This window comes from Sinohyriopsis cumingii, chromosome 19 (genome assembly GCF_028554795.1).
Source record: "Sinohyriopsis cumingii isolate HCF-2022 chromosome 19, ASM2855479v2, whole genome shotgun sequence".
Taxonomy (NCBI): domain Eukaryota; kingdom Metazoa; phylum Mollusca; class Bivalvia; order Unionida; family Unionidae; genus Sinohyriopsis; species Sinohyriopsis cumingii.
In genome coordinates, this window is record NC_142979.1 from 51,455,062 (window position 1) to 51,462,846 (window position 7,785).

The 7,785-nt window shown below is 34.2% G+C and overlaps 1 protein-coding gene across 2 annotated transcripts in view; it reads left to right on the forward strand.

The window, feature by feature from the left end:
• LOC149775696 (phosphatidylserine decarboxylase proenzyme, mitochondrial-like) overlaps window positions 1-7,213 on the forward strand; it is a 38,405-nt gene extending 31,192 nt beyond the window's left edge. For both annotated transcript variants that reach the window (XM_089943389.1, XM_089943388.1), the window contains one exon: window positions 1,996-7,213. In XM_089943389.1, coding sequence (XP_089799515.1) covers window positions 1,996-2,229 — 234 coding nt within the window. In that variant the 3' untranslated portion in view covers window positions 2,230-7,213. The remainder of the gene's footprint in view (window positions 1-1,995) is intronic.
• Window positions 7,214-7,785: the final 572 nt, after the last annotated feature.

The following is a 7,785-nucleotide window of genomic DNA, read 5'->3' on the forward strand; positions in this document are numbered from 1 at the left end:
TCACAGTATCCTATAAATTTCACAAACTAATGTCATCTTGTACAAAGTCTAAGAACTCATCTTCATTGTCTGGTAAAGTTCTGAAACCTACATCAACGTATAGTAAATCGTAGTGGTCTAGTCATCATAAATATCGTCTGACTCGCTTTCCTTGGCCTTACTGTCATATGTGGATGCTTATTTGGAGACTGAGCTAGTGCCTTGTAAGTAACACTTTTATCATACAATTTGTAACCTATATTCAAGGTTGCAACTGAACATGTCTGTTGTGCGGCAAGATGTTATAACCACCCTCTCTTACGTGCCACTGTACCACACTCATGGCTCACATGGTAAAACAAGCTTTTGGATTAAGGTCCATTATATGCTAGAAGAGGCAGACCTCTGCTTGGCATTGAAATGTATGTGTATTAGCAGCTTAGGATTATCAACTTGAAAACAGTAGAAGTTGCCTTTACAAGCACTTGTTATTGGTAAACAGGTACACTATGGCTCATTTTATTACCCTGGTTATTATCAGTGGGCATGAACCTGGATACCCACTGGCATCTTTACTCTAATGTCCTCTCCTATCCTTCCAGTACCCTCCCCTCTTCACCTGCTACCCTCCACTCTGCCCCAGGTATTCTCTTCTTTGCCTTTGGTGCTCTCCATTCTGTATTTATCCTTTCTCCAATAAGCAACTTTGTTAGTATTGAGCCTTCAACACTAAGTAACTTGGGAGTTGTAAAGGAAAATGACTTGTGGAGATTGAAATAACGTAACTTTGCCAATTTTAAAGATTTCTGGCTAGATTTGGTATCAAAAAAGAGGTTAAAAATCAATCTGTATAACTGATTCACCAAAAGTTGTGTATCTGTTAGAACTGTTAAACTACATCTGCAAACAGGTGAGTTAAACACAACAGGTAAAGTACATGAGCAGTTATTTATAAACCTCGTAGATAGTCAATGTTTTTGAAACTTCAACTGAATAAAAAGATTTGAAAGTATTCTAGAGCTTTTCTTGAGCCATCTAACACTTGGGTGGGTCCAACTATCAAGGAAAACTGAAATAAATCCCTATGTTTATAAGATTTTTGTCCAAACAAAAACATGGAGTGCACATTTCCTCCGGTTCAAAAGCTTCAAAGTCCTCTTTATCGTCGTCACTGTCACCCACAAGTACATTCTGTTGCCTCTCTAGACATTTTCTCTCATTTTCAATCAACTCTATTTGGTCACAGCTGCTGAAATACTCTGGTAACTCATAATCGGAAACTTCAATCTCATCTTGCTTTGAACTCTGCCATTTACAAAGAACAATTCACCATTTGGAAAACATGTTTAAAATTGCCTTCTTTCTTTGATATTTCTATTTGTATTCAAGCTAAACTTGCGAGGTAATCCAAATATAATATCTACATTAGAAGAAGAAAGTTATTAAAGGTGTCCTGAAAATTATGTAGTCTTGTACTGTGACTCTAGGGAAATATACTACCCCAGACCGGTACATTGATCCATAGGGTTGACAGACTTACTTCTCAAATGGAAAACCAATCCGTAGTGATGAAAGTGTTAATGTCCTTTTCTTTCCTCTCTAATGGATGCCCTACTTCCATTAATATCCTTTCCACTACAGCTTGTGAATACTGTATATGTTGATTGTTTAAAGGCCATTTCTCAGTACAAGATAGGCCAAATATGGTAGTCAGTATAACTGGTGGAGAAGAATTTTGGAAAACTCTGGTAAGAGCCACTGACCCACTGGAAGTTACCGGCAGCTTCTTCACATATTCACATTAGCTGAGCCCAAGATTCAAACCCATGTGGACATAGGTCAGATGGCAGTGATCTGTAGAGGCAAGCACTTTAGACCACTCAGCTACCCTGTATGACTTTTGTTATCTTGGAATATTTCATGTTCTACGTCTGTGGTGTGACCTGTGTATACTATGAACCAATAAATACAAAACTATATGCAGCTATTGTTTTATTTTGTTGTTTTGTTCTCTAGGAACTCTCGACCAACATGAAGGTGAAATATCCAGAAGGAGTGTACTTTGACAGGGACATGAAACTGAGTGAACATCAAGATGGCATTCCGTTTAAGAAAGGAGACATGATTGGGGAATTTAATTTGGGGTCAACAATTGTGTTGATATTTGAGGCTCCTAAAGACTTCAGATTTTGTGTGACAGCTAACCAGAAAATAAAATTTGGACAATCCATTGGAACATGTTCTCCATGATCTACAGTTCTGATTATGCTAAAGTGTCATCGATTGAATCCACATCATCTTGCCTATTGGCAGATTGTAAAAGATACACTGTATACCTATCTGTTTCTTACCGTGTATGTACAATGAAACCTGTATCTAATGGATACTCAGGAGACTACACACTGTTTTCCTTTATGTAATTTACATTGAAACCTGTTTGTAAAAAAGACACTCAGAAGACCTCACAATGTTTCCTTTTGTGTGATTTCCAATGAAACCTGTCTTTAAAGAACATACATGGGTCTACACAGTGTTTACTTTATGTGATTTTCAATGAAACCTAAATATAAAGGACACTATGGAGTCTACTTCACAGTGTTTTCCATATTGTGATTTGCTGTGAAACCTGTCTCTAAAGGACACCAAAGGGATCACAATAGTTTTTTCTTTGTGGATAGATGTCCATTATATTAAGGTTCCATATTAAGGAAAATGGTTTAAAATTTTGTCATCTGTCAGCAAGTGTGCTGTGTGTTTAGGCTTCCCTGATGACATGTTTCTCAGTTTAGTTATAATGTATTTGTAATGTGATTCACCCACATTTTTTTACCTCAGCAAAGCATTCTGAAAGAGAAAACTAATCTTGAAATCACAGTTACACTTGCACCATCATGTGATCGACAAGCATATTATATGAATTCCATTACACAAATATGGACTAAAGATAATGTTTCTAATGTTTACATAACATACTGGAAAAATGTATATGTTTTGTTGTTTATGTAATTTTGATAGAATCCAAGAATATTTATGTACTTTACATATATTACAAAATTGTTTACATTTCTTTACAATCTTTTGAAGATATTGAATTTTTATCAATAAAAAATCTAGGTTACAGACCTTAATACAGATTAGAAAATTTCATCTGTTTGTGAAAATGTTGTTTCACTTAGTTCACTGCACTTGTTTTCAATTATTTCCTGTTAATTTAGTGATACTAAAGAATATAATAGTAACACTAATTTGGTAGTTAATGCCTTTAACTTGTGAATTAGTTAAAAGAAAATTGTATTGGGGGAATTTTGGCTGTACTGCTGTGGGAAAGTTTAGTGCGTTTACATGTTTGCTCAGTGAACATTGATTAGACAGATTTTTTGGTGAGTTAATGAAAGTCATCAAACAAGATTTACTACATAACAACAGTGATGTGGAGCTAGAGGGAATTGAGCAGTATTATTAAAACAATACTTTATGTTAGTTGAGTCATGATTTTTTATGAATAGCTTGGATGGATTTAGCCAAGTCAAGCCCATGGCATACTGCCTTCTCTCTGTTATTAAAATTAGTTTGTACTTCTAAGAACAGGCACAGTTCTAAATTTGACTTTGTTGACAATTTGGCCCAAAAAAATGAGTCTAACCATTAAAAAGTCAAATTTTAATCCTTAGAAAAAAAAAGATAGTTACCTTCCTTGATATAAGTTGATTGTTTCTGTGTGGTACTTTAAACACAATCACTTCAATAGAAAATGCTCAAATATTTTCTATCAAAATACTGAATGAATTTTTAATCAACTCACAATTAAGAGAGAAAGAGCAGAAAAGACTAACATTTATTATTTACATCATGTATTTTTAGAGGGATATTTATATTTGCTTTTGATCATAGAAAGGAACAGGATTATTATTGAATATCTCACAATTAATGTTCATCCATTGATTCTGTTTTGTGTACAATATTACCCATAAGCCTCCTGGTCATTTTTTATTTTCAATACTTCAGTTAATATGTACAGTTCATACCTGATACCAGTAAATACAGATTCAGTATTTAACATCTTTATTCAGTGATTATGATTCAGAGAGTGATTTTCATCAGGATACATTAACGTGAGGTCTTAATGGTAATATACTTGTACAGCTACATCTGTTAGAATTGTTTTGTTTGCAATGCTTTTCTACAATTAATACACATTGAGAAATATTGACAACTATTTTTATATATATTTTGTGTACAGTGTACAGTCATTTTATTGACTTGAGAGGTATAGGAATGTTTAGAGGAAAAGATGAACTAGCAGTCATAATTTGGATATTAAAAAATTAATGATAATTTAAAATTTGTAGCAGTATGTCTCTGTATTATTCCTATGATAGATATATAAGTTTCAAACAGGACTTTGGGATATGTTTTCAGACAGTTTATTTATAGCATTAGTTTGCCTTATATCGGAAACCCATATGCTTGCAAGTGCTTTAGTGCAGTTCCTAATAGCTGTAAGATCCTAGTATCTTTAATATTTTCTGAATATATTTTCTCATTTATTTTATTTGTATTCTGCTTGCATTTTGGTTCACACCAAAAATATATGATTTTTAGGGATTTCAATACCTCCACAGTTTTTAGCATGTAGGTCACATTCAAGATATTGTACTTTGGGTGGCTCCTTTGCCAACTATGACATTAAATGAGGCTTTGTCTTAGGATCATTAAATAAATTAATGCAGAAAATTCACATATGCATGGACTGTTTTATCACTGTGATTCTTTTCTATGTCATCTATTTAATTTTTTAATAGTTTGTAATCAATCTGTCCTTACATTTTCTGTACTTCTGAAGCAAAACTAGAAAAGTATATCCTTCTTTTCAGATACTTTCCTAAAATATATCCATTTTTAAAATTTAAAAATAATTTCTTTATTCATCATAGATTTCCAACATAGTTTTCTTTATATTTTAATGAAGATGTAAGGGGGATCAGCATGGTAACATTAATATTACTTACCATTTTTTAATTTTATTTATTTATTTCTGATAGGAGTTTAAATTTTATTTTAGCAATTTTAATTTATGACCTCAGATTTTATTGGAATTTGAAGGTTGGAAAAAGTCAACAGGCACATTCTGCATAGTTTTATTCTTGTATGTATTCTTTTGCCACTAAAGATGGGAAGGGATGTAGCAGTTTGCCCATTGTTTGTCATCCTCTCGATATTTTGTTGCCCTCAATATATCATATTGAATTTCACCTACACTTATGAAAATTGGTTTGTAGATGCATCTCACAGAGTAATTCAGCCATACCATAACTAGGTCACTCTGGCTTAATTTGCAGTTTTTGTTGAGCCCACATTAGTAACAAGTAATATATAATACTCATTTTTGCCAAAGGCAGCAGTAGTAGCATCAACAATTTTTTAAGTTTTGGTTAGCTTTTTATTTGCAAATATATATAAATCTCTGGTTGTTTCTGATCCTATTTTCCTGAATAATTTTGAACCACAGACAGTTCATTATAGCATTTTCGTTTACTCGTTTACCCTCTTTGGTGTCAAGATCCCAGTCATAGAAGATTTTTATCAGGTTTTGGTTTAAAGTTTTAGTTTACATAACAATTATTACAGTGTTATCAGGGGCCCTGAGTGGCCGAGTGGTCTAAAGCGTTCTCCGTTACGGATCACTGCCATCTCACCTCTGTCTGCGTAGGTTCAAGTCTAGGATTCGGCTAACGTGGGTATTTGAGAAAGCTCGCCAGTAGCTTCTCGTGGGTTGGTGGTTCTTCCCAGGGTTTTCATGGGTTCTTCCCCTACCATTAATACTGGCCGCCATGCATAGCCTATCATGTGCTGAAATGTGGCGTTAAACCCAAAAACAACACAACAACAGTGTTATCATTGAGTACTATTTTCCAAAACCCCTTGATAGGTTCTTTTCATGCTTGGCATTAATCATTATGTAGCTGAGACAAAATTTATGCTATGATATGCTTGCATTAGATATGGTTAAAGTTTATCATTTACTTAACATTTCAAAATGGATTTGCTTTATATTTGAGATGATTTTAAAACATGTCATTTGATGACATGCAAGCTTGTCCCCTTGAACCTTGGGTCAAGGTTACCATCAGAATTTTTTTTTAAATTAAGGTTTCACTGATTGCATTTTTTGCTAATATTTCATAAAGCTCATAATATATTTTCTTTATACTTGGGATCACCATTATGAAGCAAAAATAAATTGACATGTGCTTTTGTCCCATTGATTTTGGAGGCAAGGTCACATTCAGAAAATCAGCATTAACGTTCTTATAATTATAAAGCCCTTGATGGATTTAATTCATACATTAGATGGATCATCAAGAAGATGAGACAGTTAATTTTGTTACCTTTGTCATCTTGTGTATTTTCATGTTTATTTGTTACAGACCCAGCATCTTGGACACTATTTCACCAACACATGAAAATCTTAAACTGGATTCATCTGGATGAAAGTAACTTAACCATGTAAAAACTAGATCAGTTTGACCTAATTGTACAAGTAATTTAGACATACCGGAGTGTGACCATATATTCATTCTCGAGTGACTTTTTATATTTTGTATATGCCACCGTAAGGTGGAGCAAGATTTTTTATAACATCTCTCTGCCTGTCTGCTTTAAATTTGGTTTCTGTACAACAAGTCAGATTGTACAAAATTTGCCATAGCTTAATTCTATGGATAGCCTGCATTAGGGTAAGGAAAAACATCAGTTTTGGGCTCAAAAGCTCAAAGGTCAAAAATAAAAATTACATTCCCACACAAACTTGAGTTCTCCTACAGTTACAAAGCATGGATAATTTGCATTTGAGGTGGGAAAGAACGGGGTGATTTTGGAGTCACAATATCAAGATCACATTGACTGAAAAAATAAAAATGTTTGCTGTACAATAACATTGGTTCTACATCACATATCTGAAGCAAACTGTATGGCATGCACTTAGGGTAATGAAAAAGCCTTTTGAATTTGAGGTTAGAGGTTAAGGTTGCTGATGGGAAGAAGAAAAATGGTTTCTTCACAAAAATTTAAGTTGTCTACATTGAATATTGTTGAACAGTCACCAATCCCTTTTTTAAAAATCATGCTTCGATTTATTCATTTGTATGGGTATTTATTGCTTATTTCCTGAACTGTGTTTAACAAAAATATCCAATCAAAATTCAAAGCTGTACAATAAAATTTAGAAGGAATACATTGTTGTTGGAGAAAATTAACAAGTTCTTTTTCAGGCAGTAAAAATCTATTGGAGTTATAAGGACAATCATATTAAATGTTTGTTCTTTTTAATCTTAACTCAATAATTATTGGACTGCTCCAGTGGCCTAGTGGTTAGAGCGTCCGTCTCGGATGCGGGAGGTCGTGGGTTCGTGGCAAGTCATACTAAAGACTTCTAAAAATGGTACTAACAGCTGCCTTGCTTCTTAGGACTAGTCGGCCTGGTGTGAGGATAATGTGACTGGGTGGGACATCATGCTACATGTCTTTGGCATGATGCCCCAGTGATAGACATCACTATAAATTGCCACACTGCAGACATTGTAGCGATATGACTGAAAGATTGTTAAAGCTACGTTAAAAATCTAAATCACACACACACACAGAGATCTCTAACTGTGGTATCTAACTCGAGCGCGTGATACGTCGAGGGAGTGATTTTGGGCATCAACAATGCGAGCCACATCATGGTAAACTGGCCATGACCTGGAACAGCGGATATGTTTATGTACTGCACAGGAGAATCTCTTTCCACGATCAGTGTGTGCT